General features: G+C 43.6%; 2 protein-coding genes and 2 non-coding genes across 7 annotated transcripts; 1 reads left to right on the forward strand and 3 right to left on the reverse strand.

The window, feature by feature from the left end:
* Positions 1–629: 629 nt before the first annotated feature.
* map6b (microtubule-associated protein 6b) lies at positions 630–11,112 on the reverse strand. Of its 4 annotated transcripts, XM_069712980.1 has the most exons (4): positions 10,013–11,112; positions 7,052–7,289; positions 5,626–5,674; positions 2,320–2,405 (listed from the first exon to the last, which is right to left on the reverse strand). In XM_069712980.1, exons 1-3 carry the CDS (start codon positions 10,765–10,767, stop codon positions 5,630–5,632), a joined length of 1,038 nt encoding a protein of 345 aa, XP_069569081.1. In that variant the 5' UTR covers positions 10,768–11,112; the 3' UTR covers positions 2,320–2,405; positions 5,626–5,629. The 4 variants fall into 4 exon arrangements, with proteins under 4 accessions (XP_069569079.1, XP_069569080.1, XP_069569081.1 ...); XM_069712978.1 differs by lacking the exon at positions 5,626–5,674 and having other exon boundaries at positions 630–2,423; positions 10,013–11,111; XM_069712979.1 differs by lacking the exon at positions 5,626–5,674 and having other exon boundaries at positions 630–2,405; positions 10,013–11,109.
* Positions 11,113–11,860: 748 nt separating this feature from the next.
* On the reverse strand, positions 11,861–16,639 carry thap12b (THAP domain containing 12b). Its single transcript, XM_069712975.1, has 5 exons — positions 16,336–16,639; positions 15,560–15,680; positions 15,370–15,477; positions 15,204–15,240; positions 11,861–15,107 (listed from the first exon to the last, which is right to left on the reverse strand). Exons 1-5 carry the CDS (start codon positions 16,422–16,424, stop codon positions 13,060–13,062), a joined length of 2,403 nt encoding a protein of 800 aa, XP_069569076.1. The 5' UTR covers positions 16,425–16,639; the 3' UTR covers positions 11,861–13,059.
* A 590-nt stretch (positions 16,640–17,229) lies between these two features.
* On the forward strand, positions 17,230–17,301 carry trnap-agg (transfer RNA proline (anticodon AGG)). Its single transcript has one exon. It is a non-coding gene; the product is annotated as a tRNA-Pro (tRNA).
* Positions 17,302–17,589: 288 nt separating this feature from the next.
* trnap-cgg (transfer RNA proline (anticodon CGG)) lies at positions 17,590–17,661 on the reverse strand. The gene has a single exon. It is a non-coding gene; the product is annotated as a tRNA-Pro (tRNA).
* Between the last annotated feature and the right edge of the window lie 186 nt (positions 17,662–17,847).

A 17,847-nucleotide genomic window follows, 5' to 3' on the forward strand; every position in this document is an offset into this window, starting at 1 on the left:
AGTGGCTTTGAATCTGTTTACACAAAATCATAAGACACATGTTTTTTTTTTTTACCAATACGTTCTCCTGAAGTGATTTCACCCGATGGCTTATTACAAATCTTTTCTTATCCTTCTGTTTTAACACAACATTATTTTCTATGGAATCAAATCAGGGCCAAAGGTTTTGCTGAAGTTGAAATTAAAAATTTGAAACCTAAAGTTACAGTTTTGATCTTTAAAAGATTGAAAAATACAACAATTATTTGAACAAAAAAAGCTTGAATATAATATTGATTCAATTCTGAAATTCTTTTTGAAAAATAATACATTTTCTTTTTCTTTTACATTTTGATAATTCAGGTCTTAAGTCTTTTTAATTGTAGATTGTGCTTTCAGATTCAGATCTTTTTTCTTATTTTTTTTAACTTTCAGACTTTTGGCCTCATTGCTTTATTATAATATAATGAATGTGATGTAAATATATACTGTAAAATATAAATGACCTGCTCAAGCTGTGTGTTGGATTTTATGTGTAAAGCGTGCTAAATAAATAAAGCTTATCATATCATTATTAAACATTTCCTCTCAGATTTTCAAATTGCAAAAGAAATAATGTCTAAAAGTAAAAGATGCAACGAGTCACTAGGTCGGATTCAGTATCATCACTTTAATCAAGAGTTCATTCGGAGCAAGCTGAGAATACAAGCACAATATCACAACATATCTGCAGCGGCATGACATCGTCATATCATCACTTCACTCTGGTCTGACGGCGCACGCGGTCCCAAACAGACAGCATATACGATGAGAGATATAGCACCAGGGTGTTGGGAGTGCAGAGCAGCACTTCTTGTGGTCGGGTCGGATTTGACGCTAGCAGGTTGAAGAGGTCAGACACACATGAAAATAAAAACTCACTCAGCCACTCGTTCATTCACTCAGTAACGTGGCCCTCGCACGTTGCGGCCACGCTGAGGACGACTGTTTTTACAACCAGAGAGGGAAGGCTGGGCTGTGACCATGCTTCAGGTAAAAACACCTCATGATGAACACGTGTGATTTGTTCATTTTCAGACAGCAGCATTGTTAAAAAGCTGAACTTGAAGTCCTGGCCCATTCCTTGTCCGTCAACACCTGGAGAGATCAGCCCACTCGGAGTAGGAACCGTTTCTCCTTTTTTTTTTTTAGGCCTGTATGCATCATTTTTTTTAAATTATTTAGCACAACTACAGCGTAACAGCTCAGAGGAGAGGGTGGAATACAACGCCACGAGATACTGAGTCGTCATAAAAACTGCAGTATTCCTATTAAATTAAAGATTCTCCATTTAGATTGCAGGAAATGTGTTTTGGGGTGGAACCATATTGCTGGTGTGTTTATTTTACAGCTTTAACAGTCACTAGACTATGATTTTACTCACTTTATGTACCTTTTGGTGAGATCAAAATCTATTTCTACACATGCAATATATCTGGAAAGGTCTTCCCCTTATACATTTACCTTTTAATGGCTCAATTTACAAGCTAGAGTGTGACTGTGACACATAGTCTGCTAAAACGCTGCTACTCAACCAAAGAAATTGGGGCCCTCGCATGCAAGCCGTAGCACTTATATTACAGTTAATTTGGTTTCTTAGCAACCAAACTGATGAAACCAGATATCATCCAGAACAATGAAATGAAAACCAGGACCATACAGCGGAGGCACTGTAATTAGGAAACACAACCGTGAAGCAGATTTTTGCACTTTGTCAAAAACCCTTCATGTGACGCCGTCGTGGAGAACAAGGCCCTACACGACATTTTTACAATCATTTTAATATCGATCTCAATTGTCATCCACTCAAAGGTAAAAAAAATAAAATAAAAAAGGCCCTTTCGTGCACACACTGCACGTGCACCGATGGCTCCTTTTAAAGTCTGATGTCAAACACAACTCATATAAACAATGTGCAAATTATGTGCTTGATAATATAAAGCGGTTCTGTGCACCAAAAAACAAGAAATCACACACTCTCACGCATCCACACGCTCACACGCATAGTTTACAGTGAAATTATTTGTATTATTCTAAAAGCCCAACGTCAGTGCCCATTCAAAGGTGAACAATAAATGGCAGGACAGCAAAAACAACAGGTAAGGAAATAAACCAAAGGGAAGAGATTGGCCTAATTCATCACGTAGCCTCTTAACGCGCACGTCGAAGTGAGGCTACTTCTACTGTTTCGCTTCAGCCAGTCTGTTGCTGATCTCTTTGCTCTTCTTTGTGACCGCTCCATCTGGTTCGGAGGCGCTCAGAGAAGGTTTCTTCTTGGCTGACTGGGAACTAGAAATTTGCTTCTCTTTAACTTTTTTCACTGTCTTCGCTGCTGCTTTTGTTGTCGGTGCCTTTTTTGGTTTGGTGCGAGACACTGGTTTATCCACCTGAAAGAGACGAGAGATCTGAAAGCAACAATTTGAAATGTGAGCGGTTTTAATTTGCTTTCTTGCTGAGAGGAGGGGAAGATGAGTACCGCTCTTCTTTCTGTACATATAACGCTGCAGCCATAAGATAGTTTAGCTTAGCATAAAGGCTGGGAATAAGGATAAAAAGCCCGCCTGGTTCTGTTCAAAGGGTAAAAAAAAAAATGTTACGGACTATTTCTTCGCCCAGAGCAGTGACTTCCGGGTGTCTGCATGATGACAGGACAAGGGGAAGTTTCCGGTCTTTCTGTTAACCTAACCTTAACAACTGCTGGCTACAGGTTTATATTTAACAAAGGATATGATTATGTCAAACTCTTAGCAAGAAAACAAAGTGTATTTCCCAAAATTTCAAACTATTCTTTTAAATGTTCTTCTAACCGATGGAGACTCTAAATCAAGTCAAATCTTATTTTTGCATGCATGCAATACATACTTTCTTTTTTATAATCCTGTTACTTCAAATAATGACAGGCAAATGACACCGTGTGGTACAGGTGATATTTGCATGATGTGGTTAGTGCAATGATGATAAAAGACCCAAAAATAGCACAAAAGGTGTGTTTGTGCCTTTCCTTCAATAGAACAGTGGTGCGTGCAGTTTCTCATTAAAATCAACTTTTTAAAAAGGCATACGAAGTATAATCCCATTTCTAAAAAAGTTAGGATCATGTAAATCCATATTTAAATGAAAACTGAAGAAAGACAACATCAAATGTTGAAACAGAGAAATTTGATTGTTTTATGAAAAATATATGCTCATTTTGATGCCAGAAACATGTTGCCTCAACAGTTCAGGGTCTCCTTTGTTGTATTTTTTGTTTCATAATGCTACAAATGTTTTTATGGGTGACAGGTCTGAACTGCAGGAGGCCAGTTTAGCACTCGGATTCTTCTGTGGTTTGACATTGTTCTACTGAAATAAACAAGGCGTTCCCTGAAAAAGATGTTGTCTGGGTGAGTGGTAGCATATGTTGCTCCAAAACCTGTAAAATATCATTCAGCATTAATGGTTTCTTCTCAGATGTGCAAGATACCCATTTTATGTTTACTAAATCATCCCTGTACCGTCACAGATGCTGGCTTTAGAACTGTGCGCTGATAACAAGCTGGATGGTCCCTCTCCTCTTTAGTCCGAAGAATGCGGCATCTATGATTTCAAAAAAGAATTTCACATTTTTAATCATCAGACCACAGGACAGTTTTCCACTTCCCGTCAGTCCATCTTAAATGAGCTCGAGCTCAGAGACGGCAGTGACCCGGCATCCCTTTTGTTGCCCCTGTCCCAACTTTTTTGAAACCTGTTTTTGGCATCAAATTCAAAATTAGCATATATTTTTCATAAAGCAAAAATAATACTCAGTTTCAATATTTGAGACGTTGTCTTGGGTCTATTCTCCATTAAATGTGGGTTTACATGATTTGCAAATCATGTCATTCTGTTTTATTTACCTTTTACACAGTGTCCCAACTTCTTTGGAAACGGGGTTGTACATAGTTTATATTAGTATATGATGTTAGTCTTACACTTTCAAGAATGAAATATTTTGGTTCAAACATTAATAGCGGGGGTAAAACCTACAGGCTTGACAAGCAGGCTTACAAATGTGAGGGTCGCTGGTTCAAATCCTAAATTGCTGATTAAATAAACCTTATAAACATTGTAACAAATGACAGATGTCTGTGAAAGGCTGTTTTTGACCGTAAAAATGAAGGGCTCTATTTATGTGAATAAAAAGGTGCTGCAAAGTAAGTGGAGTGTAAGGCATGGCAAATATGTTGATGGATTTTGTTGCCACGGTTAGTCAATGTGGCATTAAGACGAATATGTTATGATATTACCAGTGAAAAGACCGGAAAGCACTGCAACTCTGTATCGCAGTGCCCAGCCATTTTTACCCTGCTGTCCAGATTAGATTCAATACATTTACTTATTTTCAGAACACATTCTTGACGCTGTGGACTTTGAAGTATGAAATTAGATGTATCGTACTGAGCTTATAGAAATCAGACAAAAGCCAAAAGGATAACATCATCTGCAAACAAGTTGTGCCAATGGGAATACCAAAAGTGCAACCGACACTGGCACACACTCTGTTGTGCTTCTGTGTTGCTTCTACGCAGACAGAAGCGGTTCAAAATGACGTACTTCCCTTCGTAGACTCACATATAGTACTCTTATATGTTAGAACCAAGCAGCAACCAACAGTGATGTCATCCGTTTGTAAGATGCCGTTCTGAAAGCCTATTTTGGCCGTGACCATATTTGGAGGAGCTAGGGAGGACACTATGCCCTGCCCACGTATAGTTGAAACCTGACTGCACCACAAACCTGTCATTCAAACTGCCACGGCCCCAAAAATACCGCTTTTTGACGTCTAATATGTAATTAATGATACAATTATTTTCAGATGGACCGCCAGAAAACTAATAAGAAGGAGTGACTTTATCGAATGACACCAAATTGACTGGTGGAAAAAATGTATTGACTTTATATTTCATGAGAGAATTTGAATGGGAGTCTATGGAGGCTTTTTGGAGCCAACCTCTAGTGGCACTCGGTGGTATTGTAGTTTAAGGCACCTCCACATCAACCCCATTTTTCAGACCCAAAAGCTATGTAAAAATTGTATATACAGTCTATGGTTAGTACACTTATTTGTCCGGGTACTTGTAGTACACTCCATGTTTCCATACTTTGACCGTGTTAACGCACTTCTGCACTCAAAATAGTGAGTTTTAGTATGTAAGTACGCCATTTGGAACAGCACAAGTCAGCAGACAGAGAAATACAAACTTCAATTTTGTCCCATGTAACCTGCACCACAGTGTCACTAAAATAGAGCCTGAAACAAATGTGAAGAGTGTTTGTCTTGTTTACCTTGTTTGATCGGTTTTACTCTTGATTCTAACGTGATGGATATCGACAGCATCTCTGCTTCATTACTTCTTCTGTTCATGTATTCATCCACTTTCCCGCACACCCTCAAAGTCAATTAATTGAAGCTAAATTACTCCACAGAAGGAAGTGGCTGGTGCAGGCTGAGCGGTGGGCAGGGTGGTAAATGTGACTGAGGCTCGCACTGAACAAGATGCATACTGTGTGCGTAGGTGTGTGTACAATATGCATGTTTGGCGTCTGATCAGCCTCCATGCCTTCTAGAAGAAACAGAGAACACACCTGACTACAGCAGATTTAGAACAGAGCTGCTCTCAGTCTCTGAGAAGTCCTACAGGAACGAGAGAGGGAGTGGCCACATGAACACACTACTGTAGACACACATTATCATCCAATCAACACCAGTCGTTGTCTAAACTGTTGATTACATGCACGTAGATACCGATGTATGTTATCATCAAATAAAGGCCAAGATCAAGTCATTTATAAGCTATTGTCCAAAGATTGAATATTCATTTCACATTTTTTTTAGTACAGTTTGTGAAATTTACATCATATACATTTTTGGTTGCATTAAACATTTTACTTTCTAACATATCTACATGATGGAATCCAACCCAGTATCAAGCAAACATGTGTAATACACCCATTAGTCCACTAGGGGACACCATGTCAGTGTTGTATTTTACCTGGCAACCAACAGTGACATCACCCGTTGGCTTGCGAAGCTTCAAGTTCAGATTTTGGGCTGTCACCATCTTGCTATTTTGGAGCCGGAAGTGACCGTATTTGGACAAACTGGGGAGGAGCGAGCGGTGGATCTGATTGGACACTACCTATCTGCACCATAGGCCTGTCAATCTAACGGACATACTGCTTTTTGAGGCCTAATTTTTCATTAATGACGGGATTGTTTTCAGATGGCTGCTAATAAGAAGGAGTGACATTACCGAATAACATCATAACATCATAATGACTTATTAAAATTGATTGACTTTCGTATTTCATGAGACGAGTTGAATGGGAGTCTTTTGAGCCGGAGCTTTTTGGAGCCAACCTCTAGTGGCCCTCGGTGGTATTGCAGTTTATGGCACTTCTGCATTGAACTCATTGTTCAGACCTGGAAGCTATGTCAAATTTTATATAAAGTGTATAGTTAAAAAAGTTATTTTACGTAGCTAATGTGATGGCCGTTAAGTAAGTTAGTTAACATAGGTGACATTAGTTAAATATATATATAGACGTGGATTTTGTCATTTGTACTCCGTCACATGATCTCCTCTTTGACCCTGGCCATACCAGTGTGTACTTTTCACACCTGGGTGAGTCAAAACGTGACACTGACACGGTCTCCTCTAGTGGACTGACGGGTGCATTACACGCTTTGGTGTGATACTGGCCAACGAAATCATATAACAATGACAAATGCATATTTTACTGTTTAAAAAATGATTTAAATTGAGATGTTTTAGTTGGTGTATATAATAAATCACCTGCTATATTAGATGGCCTGACAAAATGAAATACAATTCATGCAGTGGGGTTTTTAATTGACTCAGAACTCAGGAACAAAATACTGAATCTATAATACAGAAGGGTTCATTTAGATGTCTATCAGGAGGGAGCTTCCTATATGTCATCCTACGTACTTAGAAGAAACACAACTCTGAGTGGGAATGGTAACGGTGTTTCTCAGACGTGAACTAACCTCAGTGTGTGGACGACTTCGCACCTTGGCAGCCTCCCTGCTCGGCTCGTTGTACAGGCTACGTATCCTCCTGCGGTCCTGCAGCTTGTTGTCGGTCGGGTGAGCCTTCACCTGCTCCCCCTTGAAGGTGGCGCTGTAGCTGGTCTCCAGACTGGTCTCCTCCACCGGGGGCTTGTACTGAGACGGAGCTTTGATGGCTTTCACTGTTTTCACATCCTTATATGCTTTGAACTCAGTCCTAAAAAAGAAATAAAAATAAAAGCCAAGATTTTATTATTTTTAATATCAATTACTGAAAAAAACAAATTTGGATAAAATCCTCACATTGGAGGGGGAATGTGGTTTAACACTCTGCTGTCCTCTTGCACGTAGAAACATTGCAGGGTTGAATTGGATCGGTCACATACTGACAGTAAACAGCAGGTTGTGCAGAGCTACGCTGCCAGTTTGTTGCTGAACACTTCTTTCTTTATCACAGGATCATATTCACCCGCTCATTTCTCCATATTTGCTTTTTTTCAGCACTGATGTCAAAATCTGATCTTCAGAGCTCTGTAGGGCCCAGCCTGTTTGTTTCTCCAGGGACGCGAGGACATGAAGTGGACCAGACTGGAGCTGATATCTTTGCCTCTGGACGTTTAAACGCACCTTTCATGGATAATAAAGATGTTAAATCACAAGTTGAAGAGACCTGACTACACCTGACATCCTCACATCTGTGCCGCATCCTGGGTGTGTCAATTTCATGGGGCACTCCCAGGAAACAATATAACCCCGCCCCTTTGGCCTGCAGAGCCTCTGTCCCTCCAAACACACAAGAACAAAGAGAGGCTCTGTACGTGAAAATGAACCTTTAATTCCACCTATTATTTCATTGTATTTGTTTAATATTTCATGTGTGTTTTATGTCTACTAAATGTCTTTATTATGACTTTAGACCTCTATGTTTGTTACCTTAAAAGGATGGGAAAAAAAACACATTTGGCGATGTATTAACTACGTAAGTTAAACATTGTTAATCTTATTTACTTACTCATTCAGCGATTTGTTAAAGCTGACATTTGATTTGATATTTAATGTATTTATTTTGTCTTTGTTTTTGATGCTTTCATGTTTAGAAAACATCCCTCCTTTGTTAATCCTGGACCACCAAAATAAACGGTTGGAACGGCTTTCGCATCCAGTGTTTAAATGTGCACACCACATCAGATGTTCAGTGAACCAACACCACCACCTTCACTAGAGATATTTCAAAAGATGACACATTTTTCTTTTGTAGTTAAAGGCTATTTAATGCTCCACTTTGGGAAAATTGATTATTTATAAAAACCTGCAACTATGAAGAGATGAGTGTATTGTTATTGGTATATCCTGAAGGAAACTCTTATTGTAGTATAGTGAACTCTAATTTTACTGTTTGCTTAAGTCAAAGGTTTCCCACTCGGTGATTTAGACATTGAAAATAATTCTGGGTCAAGGATAAAAGCCTTTTCTGCAACTGTGGAACATGTATTTGTTTACTCTTGTATACATGTCTATTCCTCTGCTTCTAATTATTAGCATGTGCTAAAAAATAAAAGCACGCTGTAACCAAACCATGGAAGGATTACTGAACAGGCCAAAGGCCCAATGAGTCAGGCGGCCCCGGGCCCAGAGGCTTTGTCTGAAGTGACTGTGAACATTTTTAGTTTATTTAATCAAACCACCACAAGGACACAATGACAATGGGACTAAACAACAAACAAAGACTCAAAACAAACAATTCGAAACAACCACGGTGACAGATGAAATGTCTCAAAACAACAACCAAGAGACTCAACACGACTCAAAACAAACACAAAGAGACTCAAAGCAAGCACACTCAAAACTACTCAAAACAACCACAAAGAGGCTCAAAATGACTCAAAACAAACACAAAGAGACTCAAAACAAATGCAGACTCAAAATGACCACAAAGAGACTCAAAACAAGCACAGACTCAAAACTACCCAAAACAACCACAAATAGACTCAAAATGACTCAAAACAAGTGCAACCTCAAAATGACTCAAACAACCACAGAGACTCAAAATGACTCAAATTCAACACAGAGACTCAAAATGACTCAACACAACTGCAAAGACACTTAAAATTACCCAAAACAGCTTCAATAAGACTCATAACAATCACAAACCCACAATAGACAAACACATTTTTACAGAACCACAGCAAATAGACTCAGAATGAACATGGACACAACAACAGCAAACACTCAAAACACATCCATGTTGCTTCTGTCTCTTTCAGTCTGAGTGTCTTGGAGGAGGATGTGGGGGCCTTTTTAAAATCTAATCACGTGTCATGATCTTAGCTTTAAAAACAGCACGATACATTTATTTTTGATACGTTTCTTCATGAAAGTAAGTATCTATCTGAAGATCCTGGAGCTGCCGTTGTTGATTAATTTCATTTCAGTGGAACCAGAAGGAAGCCTTTAGTCCTTGCGACTCCCACACGCATCCCACACACGCATCGCCAATCTAATTTGGAGGAAGCCTGCTGTACAAAGAAACCACGTTAAGACGCACATGATTACATTCAGACCCTTTTTACTGGCTTTACTCATTCATGGGCGTACAGCATTGATTTGGTAGTACTCCCAGGAAGAACAAAGCAGGAAAAAAATACAAATCAATACAGCAACCTTTATCTGTGGCAATATCAGGTTCCCTGGAATATCAGTGGAGGTTGTAACAAGAGACCCTGCAGCACCAAACATCACTGAGGACCTTTAAATGATGCTTGAAGCAGTGTGGCATTCAGAGGCTGCTTATCTGGCTAAATGTTTGCAGAGATGAGGTGTCAACTGGATACTTGAAAGCAGATTAGACTCATTGTAAGGTCACAGTAAAGCAAATGAAAATTATTATTTAGAATAACTTAAGAATCCAGTTACCTCTCACGGTGCGTGACTCACACTTACTTGTAGCTGCTGGAAGTGAACATGACCTCCTTTATTTGCCGGTTGACGGCGTCAGCAGCTGCTCTGCCTTTGCTCTGCTCCGCGCTCACATCTGCAGCCACCTGTCCCTCCGTCTTTTCGCCCGTTTTCCTCTCCACCGACTTCTCCCTCTTCTTCGTCACCTCCTTCGACTCTTTCTCCTGCATCTTCTCCTCGATCTCGCTCTTCTCCACGCCGCACTCGGCCTCGGCGGCGCGCTCCACCTTGCTGCCGCCTGCGCTCTTCTCTGGCCCGCCGGAGGAGGAGGAGGTGGTGGTGGTAGCAGCGGCGGCGGTGGGGCTGGGTTTGGGGATCCAGGGGTGGTCGTTCTTCTTCGGTATAGGCCAGGGCTTGTAGTCCTTCTGATACTGGGTTTCGTTGTTGAACGGGCCCTGAGAAGGCTGGTACTCGTTCCTGGGTTTGCAGCTGGGCTCGGGGCGCACTTTCCACGCCTTGAAGTCTTGGCGCATGACGGATGAAGTCGAGCCATCTTTACCCGCTGCGGCACCCGTCGCGGGCGGTGCCTTCCCAGCCTCCTGCTCGCCGGGATGGGGCTGGGTTTCTATGGCAATGGCACCGGCCTTCTTCAGCCTCGGCTGCGGGTGATGGGGCAGATGCTGCACCTCGGCCACATCCGAGTATTTGGTGAAAACCAAAGGCACCGCGATGTCCCCTTTATCCAGCTCGGTCCAGAAGCGGTTGATGCAGCAAGCACGCGTGATGCACGGCCATGCCATACTGTTCAAGTCTAGGAGGCTGACTATAAAAAAAAAAAGATGCACGGAAAAAAAAAATCTGGGATAAACGTGATAATAAACGTCCTACTCACGGCTCGAGCGCCCTCAGACTGTCCTGTCAGGATTATGCAATTCTGTAGAGATGTAATCTCTGCCGGAGGAAAAGAGGCTGCCTCTCTCTCCTCCTGCTGGATATTTGTTCTCACTGAACTTTAAGACTTTGGGGCTGTGGAAAGCACATTGCCGGCTAGTTGCGCATCAAAGCGACCCCACCCACGTTGGTGTGATGCTCGGAGGTCTGCGCTGCGAGTCTGCACGGTGAACTATCACCTGCGCTCGTCACCGTCTGGCCGCCAGCGAGGAGGGAGGAGACGCCGTTAACCCCGCGCTGCCATGTCACCGACTTAAAACTCCGGTGACAGAGGCCTTATTGTTCCAGTTTGAGGAAATGGCCGAGAGTGTGGCAGGAAACGGGGACAAATAAAAATCGAGCTCCATCATCAAACCAAGTCAAATATTTACAATTTATTAAATATTTCCTCTCCGTGTTTGAATGTAATATTAAGGAGATGGATTGGAAAATGATACCGTGTACATTCTGTACTTAAGGGTTTCTTCAAGTCAAATAAACCCAAGTCGGTGAAACCTAACAAGTTCCTATTTGAACCATTTTTTTCATGACTATCAATAAAATTAAAAAACTACTGCTACATCCGGAGTTGTATCTAATTTCCGGTATCATATAACTACAATTCATAATTTATCCCCCCCCCCCATTAAACGTCATTTATTTGATCCAGAACACATTTAATTACATGGTTTAAAGAGGTGCACTTTGACCATATTCCTCCTTTTAACTCGACTAAATAAAGGCCTTGAGGCCTGCTGATGCCAGTGTCACTGCGCCCTCTGGTGGTCTTCCTGCCTCACAGCGAGTCGACTCTGCACTGAGAACCAACACCTGCCTCCATCGTGTTTCAGTTAAAAGCACACTAAAAAAACAAGATAGCTGTTAATTTGAACACAAAACACCTCATCTAGCAAATGTAGCATAAATAAATAAAGCAAAACAAAATGGTCGAAATAATTACAGAGAAGAAAAAAAAAAAAGGCCAGTTTTTATGTGGACTTCCAAACACTGATGATGAATATAATCAACTGAAGCAATGCATTTATCTATAAACTCTGTCTCCGAGAAGCAGCTACAAGATCTGTTGTCCGTCCGACATCGGCGGCGTCATTTGGCACGCAGGGTGATGTAGTTGGTGGCCAGAAGAACGACAAGGCTGATTGAGCTGTCTGGGTAACCAGGGGGCGCTCTACATGCTAAACCGGAAGGAAAGCTTGTTCCCTTTTCACTGGAGCTGCAAAGAGCTACGTTTCCGTCTCCAAAATTATCATCTGAAAATAGGAAACAGCTGATGGGAGTTTTGTCTGACTCGGATATTCAGACGTATTGAATGGAGGCGGAGAAGATGAAGAAGAACGCGGCTTCATCAGCCGGATTCATTCGGCTCCCACGAACTTCCAACGTTGTCGCACGAGCCCAACCGTGTGTGTGTTATTAAGCAGGAAGTGTGAGTCTTCACCTTCTTCAAGGTACCGATGAAAAGAATCAAGACTTCTCGGAATCAGTTTCTCAACATGTCGTGTTGTTTGTGTTTATGACAACTGATACCGTTACAGTTTGTGATCAGTGCCGGTAACTTCCTGATGAAGAACCACCTTCTTCACTGCTCTCTAAAAAAAAACACGCATCCCCGGTACGTGGAGGCACTGCAAGAACTCCACTTTCACAGTAAATCCAGCTGAACTGAGGAATTTATTACTTCGACTGGCTCAACTTATCATCAACACTGCACGGACACATAAAAAGTTGTGATTTTTTTGTTGTTGTTGTCCTTTCGTGATCACGGCATCATCACCGAAGAAGCTGATCTCATAAAAAACACGGAAGCGTGAACGTTCACGGATCAAGTTCTTCGAGATGTGCCGAGTGATTATTGACTTCCAGCTAAACTTGTGAATATATCTACGATGCAGGATTAAGCTGCGGTACATTTAAAAACATGAATTATGTACATAAAAAAGAAAAAAGAAAAAAAAAGAGAACTCGAAAAGCTCCGGGGACTGATTGTAAAAATCATTAGTTGTTGTTTTAATGTCCATTAAAATCATCACCGCTAACATCCACGTGTCCAAAAACATACACGGAGTGATCCAGACGATTCTGTTCAGGGGCTGCAGCCATTGTCATGACAACGCGTTCATGACTGACGGCTCACCGTCGCATCATTTCATCACCACGTCTTGCCCTGCCGCCTCCTCAGGCTGCGCCTCCTCAGGCTGCGCCCCCTCAGGCTGTGCCTCCTCAGGCCCCGTCTCCTCAGGCTGTGCCCCCTCAGGCCCCGCCCCCTCAGGCCCCGTCTCCTCAAGCCCCGCCCCCTCAGGCCCCGTCTCCTCAAGTCCCGCCTCCTCAGTTTCAGGATCGTCCTCCGGATACAGTCTGCAGTATTTATCCACCATGACATCCAGGTCGTGTTTGACGCGAGTGTTGACGTTCAGCATGGCGAGGCTTTTGTTCCACTGCTTGGCCGCCGTGCTGTCCAGACAGACCTGCAGCCGCTCGCTCGCCGTGTCGCCCTTGCTGTCCTCCAGCTTCATCGCCGGCAGCGTGGAGAGCACCTTGAGAAAGGCGTTCACGTTGGGGAAGAACTTGACGTCGGGGAGCTGCAGCGTTTCGTGGATGGTGGTGGGCAGACGCACCTCTTTGCCTCTGTGCTTCCACTTGATCCTCCAGCAGTGGAGCTCTGCGGGAAGCGTGTCGGGGTTCGGGAGGTCGTTGCGGTAAACGTCGGCGTAGTTCTCCTCGGTGGTGTTGAACTTCATTTGGCCCATGACGGCCGGCACCAGCGACAGGCACTTGAGAGCCTTGAGGTTGGTGTCGGAGAACATGTCCTCCACCTCCTGCATGATGCCCCGGATGACGGGCACCGTCACGTACTCCTTGAAATACGTCTCCACGTGGATTTCGCCCACGTCGGCTGCTCGCTGTTTCCGTAGGAACAGCCGCGGCACCGTCACGGGGATCTCCATCACGGTGGCCACGCTCATGGCCTCCTCGAACCAGAACTCGTGGTAGACCTCGATGTTATCGTTGACCTCGTTTAACGAATGCAGGACGGCGGTGAGACTGTTGGCAGCGAAGAAGACGTCGAGCGTTTCCCCTTGGAGGTTCCTCCCGAAGGCTCTGGTGAACGTCAGAACGTTCTTTAAGATGACGACAGTGACGAGGATCTCAAAGTCCGCGAGAGTTTCTATTATTGAATAAGCGCTCTGTGCGACGGAAGCGGCAAACTTTCCCTCGTCGTTGTCGTGGACGCTGTCCATGCACAGCAGCAGAGGCGGCAGAACCTCCAGCAGCACGTCGAAGGCGTTGTGTTGCTCCGTCCAGCCGGAGACGCAGGCTTGTTTCAGCGCAGCTGCTTTGTCTTCGTTCTTCAGGTAGTGAGCCGAGATCGCTTTCTCGAGCTCCTCCCGAGTTAACGGCACTCTAAAGAAGACGCCGACCCTCCTCAGCGTCTCCATGACAACCTGGACGCTGGGGAAAGGCAGGCTGTTGGCCAGGTGGATGTTCAGCGCCGTGTGGGAGCAGGGCATGTGCAAAGCCAGGGGATACTTCTCCATCAGCAGCACCGCCACGGCCTTCATCTTGATGGAGGAGGTCCCCGAGGCCTTGTGGGCCTGACCGCGGCAGTCGTCCATGCTGAGCCCCCAGCGCTCCGTCAGCTGGGCCTCCAGCCTCTCGACCAGAGCCGACTCCTCACCGTCAAACGCCACAAAGTCCAAGAACTCCTCTCGGAGGACGTTGTGCTGATTGACGAAGCGCAGAAACAGAGGCAGGTGTCTCTCGCTGTGGAAGTCGACGAGTTCGCCAGTCACCAGGGAGAAGAAGCGACTCTCTCTCACCTCCATCAGCATCTCCTCTCTCACCGTGTTCTCACACACGTCCAGCAGCTGGCTCTGCTGGGTGGCCGACACGTACTGAGTGTTCACGGCCGTCGTCTCAAACCGCTTCCTCAGAGCCTCGTCTCCGGCGTTCATGCGGTAGTCGAGGAGGGCCTGGAAGTTGTCGGACTCCAGCTCGGCCGCGGACGCTTTGTTCGCCGTCAGCGGGATGCACTGTTTTCCCAACATCACCACAACCTCGAACAAAGACCTCAAGTATTCCCGAAGCTCCTTCTCCTCCGTGGACAGCTGAGGTTCGTCCTCGCCGGAGCCTTTGCTGTCCTGAGCCGCCTCTTCCTTTTTGTTGGACAGCTGTTCGATGGAAGAGGCCACTGAGGAGACACAAGACAGCGACGACGATTCACTGAATACATGAACATGGTATTTACAAGTATTTATGACCACAAGCAAACTTCCTAATTACTCACATCTCCTTTCTTTGATTTTCTTTATGTCCTCATCAGTCTGGAATTAGAACAACTGATGTTAATGTACAAAAATCAGACAGAAGTCTGTCAAATTATTGAATCACCGAACCTAAAATAACTCTGAAAAGCAACCGAAGAGCCGGAAAAAAAAAAGAGTTATTCTTACGAGTTCTTTGATCCGCTTGCGATGTCTGGCATGAGGGTTTTTCAGATGGCTCGTTAGATCGAATATGGTCGGGATGGCGGTGTCCTTCAGCACCGTCCTGTAGGGGCTCTGGAAAGCAGCGAACCCACATGAGCAACATTTGGGAGACGGACACGCGAGGACGGAGGACAACCATCAACGTGCCACTCACCGTTTTGCACACCATCGCTGGGTCGAAGTGTTTGGCACATAATCTGTAGTGCTTGTTCAACTGGTCGGACGTTTTGGCCTCCAGATCGGCCCGGCGGCAGTTCTCCACCCAGATCCTGCATCTAAGGAAGATAAAAGGCACACGTCAGCTTCATTTGACATTTGGGAAACCGTAACGCACGAGGCAGCCGTCGTGTATGTACAGATTTATAACAAGCTCACAAACATACCAAAATGCAGTTACACAATATAACTAGCTTTTCAAACACCTGTCAAGAAAAACAACCACGTCTCAGTCACCACTTTCTTTATGGTGAGGATTTAATCCTGGGAATACCATGTAAAGCACTTTGTCAAATTTGTTTTGAAAACCCCTGCATAAATAGCGTTTATAATTACTAATATTACATGAAAAAAAAGGAATTAAGCGATACATAATTTGCTTTTGACTGAAGGGGAAACGACGAAAGAGGGTTTGTAGCAGCTTTAACTGACAGGTTCATGGATGAGCCTGATAAACACATGTTAAAATAGACTTCAGTCGTTTAAAATAAACATTTACAGAACAGAAATAATTACTTTCTTCCAGACATGTTGACATATTCATTTAAGTATTATGACAATCGTACATTCAGCAGGAAAACACAACACCGCGTTTAACGAGGTTAATAGTGCTACTGTTTCTCAGTCATTTTATTACACCTTCAACTGGAAAACCGCACACGTATCCCCGTACTTAAATAAATACGGCCCTTTTTTTGTGTGTGTGTGTCTTACCTCTCTGGGTCCCGTGGAAACCGAAAAAACGCCAGATCGGACTGGGTGCTCTTCCGTGTGCAGTTCGGGGCCGCGCAAAAATTCGGCATGTTTTCGGCTAGGTGGTTAGCTTAGCTAACTTAGCGAGGTATTATCATCTGGTAACTTTTAAAAAAAATTTTTTTTTATTTTTTATTTTAAGAAGTCGGTGCGGTTTAACACCAACAGATGACGCGCGCGGCCTCAAATAGTGTCCATAAACAACTCTTAAACTTTACGAACTGGAAACACGCGACACAAACACAACGGTTGAATATTAGTAGGTCGACCGATTTGCAAATTAAGATGTCCCGCCCATGAGGCACCTGATTGGCCGGAGCCAAAATTTCAGGCATAACTATTGGTCGCGCGATTTGTCATGTTGACCAATGAAAAAAACAGTAGGCTGATTTTCTTCTTCGTTCTTAAAGCACTGACAGCCGATATTCAACGCGCACTGCTTCCACCTGCTGGCTGGCTATGGATAGAACACGCTAACAACTAGCGACAGTGGGTAGGGCGACCAGTTTGACTGTGACTGCCATTTACTGAGCTGGGTAATGTACGGCAGCTATTGTGTGTTGTCCCCTGTTTAAGTTCGGCCACCAACTGGCCGATGTAAACAAAAACAACAAAAAAAGAAGCATATTTTCGTCTGTTCCCGCTGCTGTAGACATCAAACCTACCCGTAATCGGTAGCTTGTGTGTTACTATCAGCGCCTATTACTAACTCTTCGCGCTCAGGACGGTAACGGATGTATTATCGAGATTAAATACGGTTCCTTAATTGAACGATGACAATAGAAATGTTCAATGAATGACATAATGTGCTCTTGTCAACGTCTAAATGCTGAAGAATCCGCCATGTCGGAACATGGCTCGTTGGTCTAGGGGTATGATTCTCGCTTAGGGTGCGAGAGGTCCCGGGTTCAAATCCCGGACGAGCCCACCTTTTTTTGATCATCGTAGGTATGATCGAAGGGGTTCTTCTGTATTACCGAAACGGCAACAACCAGCACAGTCACCTCGTCCAACAAGCTGATGTCGTCGAGCGTCTGAAAACCTCAGAGACAAATCCTTCTCAACCATAAAACAAAAGGAGATACCGGCGAATGACAAAGGCTCCAATGACATTTTTGAACACTTTTCACTAAATTCTTTCTTTGTCAGTTTGTCGGGTTTTTTTTTTTTTTTTTTTTTTATAGCGTTTTGGACCTGTGGAGCAAAAGGTTCTCAGGGCTCGTCCGGGATTTGAACCCGGGACCTCTCGCACCCGAAGCGAGAATCATACCCCTAGACCAACGAGCCAGGACGTCACTATTTGCCCTGTACTGTTGCTTAAATTCGTACCATTACACGGGCTTTATCACTTGATTACTGTTCTTCATGTTAATGTGTTTTTGTAGATTACGTGGGGTTAAAAAAAAAAAAAAAAAAAAGTGAACGTCATGTAAATTGGTCAGCGAACAATAAAGACACGCAGTTTTTCAATTA

This window comes from Brachyistius frenatus, unplaced genomic scaffold, assembly GCF_029030835.1.
Source record: "Brachyistius frenatus isolate BFR_SWC_R1_liver_20210118 unplaced genomic scaffold, ASM2903083v1 Contig_114, whole genome shotgun sequence".
NCBI classification, from domain to species: Eukaryota; Metazoa; Chordata; class Actinopteri; family Embiotocidae; genus Brachyistius; species Brachyistius frenatus.

Coding starts and splice junctions, on each gene's coding strand:
- map6b (XM_069712978.1), bottom strand. CDS start 10,767: ATGGCATGGCCGTGCATCACGCGTGCTTGCTGCATCAACCGCTTCTGG. Junction 7,290..10,012: donor TTCACTTCCAGCAGCTACAA/GTAAGTGTGAGT, acceptor TTTCTTTTTTAG/GACTGAGTTCAAAGCATATA. Junction 2,424..7,051: donor GAAGTCGTCCACACACTGAG/GTTAGTTCACGT, acceptor TGTTGCTTTCAG/ATCTCTCGTCTCTTTCAGGT.
- thap12b (XM_069712975.1), bottom strand. CDS start 16,424: ATGCCGAATTTTTGCGCGGCCCCGAACTGCACACGGAAGAGCACCCAG. Junction 15,681..16,335: donor TTTCCACGGGACCCAGAGAG/GTAAGACACACA, acceptor TATCTTCCTTAG/ATGCAGGATCTGGGTGGAGA. Junction 15,108..15,203: donor GAAAATCAAAGAAAGGAGAT/GTGAGTAATTAG, acceptor GTGTCTCCTCAG/TGGCCTCTTCCATCGAACAG.